At 33.3% G+C, this 1383-nt stretch overlaps 1 protein-coding gene across 1 annotated transcript; it reads left to right on the forward strand.

Annotated features, from left to right (window-relative positions):
- The first annotated feature begins 334 nt into the window (after positions 1-334).
- cxcl11.1 (chemokine (C-X-C motif) ligand 11, duplicate 1) lies at positions 335-1158 on the forward strand. The gene is made up of 4 exons (XM_056456980.1): positions 335-429; positions 555-678; positions 765-857; positions 964-1158. The coding sequence occupies exons 1-4, from the start codon at positions 372-374 to the stop codon at positions 974-976; spliced, it is 288 nt and encodes a 95-aa protein (XP_056312955.1). The 5' UTR covers positions 335-371; the 3' UTR covers positions 977-1158.
- The last annotated feature ends 225 nt before the right edge of the window (positions 1159-1383 follow it).

The following is a 1383-nucleotide window of genomic DNA, read 5'->3' on the forward strand; positions in this document are numbered from 1 at the left end:
TTTACAGTGTAGGGTTGCATATTCAGTTACTTAATTTAACTTGTTGAGTACTGTATTTAAAAAGCAAATAACAAGGTCACATCTGCATTGCTTTTGGCCAGCACTGTTTGTTTAAACCCTATAACACTTATAACCCAAACAAAATAACAAAAGCATTCAGATTTAATCTGGACTGCTCTTACTCTTCATTTCCCAGAAACGGTATATAAAAAGGAAGCATACATGGAACCAGACCAAACTCTGCCCTGGACTAAAGCATCATATAGGAAAATCCCTTTACAGCATATAAAAATGAGCTCTTGTTGTCACATTTGATCATTCGAGAGCAGTTTAGGGTGGAACGTGAAAGAAGACCATCAGGAAACCGAACAATGAAGACTGTTACTGCTCTGCTTCTTCTTGTCAGTTTGGCTGTTGTTGCTATTGAAGGTAGGATCATTTTGCTTGCTTTAATATTTGTTATTTTATTTAATTTGTTTATGCTTTAACAACGCTTTTTTTGCTTTGTTGTTTAAAATTAATCATTTTTTATTATTATTTCTACCGTCCTCCAGGGCAGCATATAAAAAGCCAGAGATGTGTGTGTCTTGGTGCTGGACTCAACATGGTGAAGCCAGCGCGGATTGAGAAGATTGAAATTCTTCCTTCAAGTCCATCCTGTGGACGTATGGAAGTCATGTAAGAACAATGATAATTCATACTTAGAATGAAGAAATCTATCCATCTGTATTCTCTTTTAATAACTCAATTGTGTATATGAACAGTGCCACGCTGAAGAATGGAGCTGGAAAACGATGCTTAAATCCAGAGTCCAAGTTTACTAAAAAGATCATTGAGAAGATTGCAAAAAATAACCGGTGAGTCTTACCAGTGCCATTATATTTGTTACTGAAGACCTGACCTGAATGTATCTTTTACATATTAAAACAGAATATTGGAATAATGTTTATGTTGTCTTTGTAGGAACGCTCGGTAAAATGGATGAAGTGGTTCAGCTGAAGTGTCAAGATTGTGGCCAGTCTGGAGTTTATTAAAATATGAGATTTTTTAATGTGTTACAATATAATTTATTAAATGTGTTTTCCCGTTAGCTTCATTTATTTATTCGGATTGTCTCTGTTTATTTATTGTCTGATCAAAAACTTCAAATAAAACTTGTGGAGCTTTCACAATTTCTGCCTGAGTGAATTATTTTTATTATTATTGGTTCCTGGTCAGATATTAGTTTTATATTTAGTACTGTTTTTAAATATGAATTATTAGTCATTACTATTTATATGTTTAGAAATTACTTACTCTATGGTTGAGATACACTCTAAAAATACTGGGTGGTAGTAAAGTTTGTATTATGTTGGGTAAAATATAGAAAAACCTAACAGTTGG

This window comes from Danio aesculapii, chromosome 5, assembly GCF_903798145.1.
Source record: "Danio aesculapii chromosome 5, fDanAes4.1, whole genome shotgun sequence".
Taxonomy (NCBI): domain Eukaryota; kingdom Metazoa; phylum Chordata; class Actinopteri; order Cypriniformes; family Danionidae; genus Danio; species Danio aesculapii.

Bases quoted from the DNA above. Each gene is read 5' to 3' on its own strand.
- cxcl11.1 (XM_056456980.1), top strand. From the start codon at position 372: ATGAAGACTGTTACTGCTCTGCTTCTTCTTGTCAGTTTGGCTGTTGTT. The intron at 430-554 runs GTAGGATCATTT...ACCGTCCTCCAG, and splicing joins GGCTGTTGTTGCTATTGAAG to GGCAGCATATAAAAAGCCAG. The intron at 679-764 runs GTAAGAACAATG...GTATATGAACAG, and splicing joins TGTGGACGTATGGAAGTCAT to TGCCACGCTGAAGAATGGAG.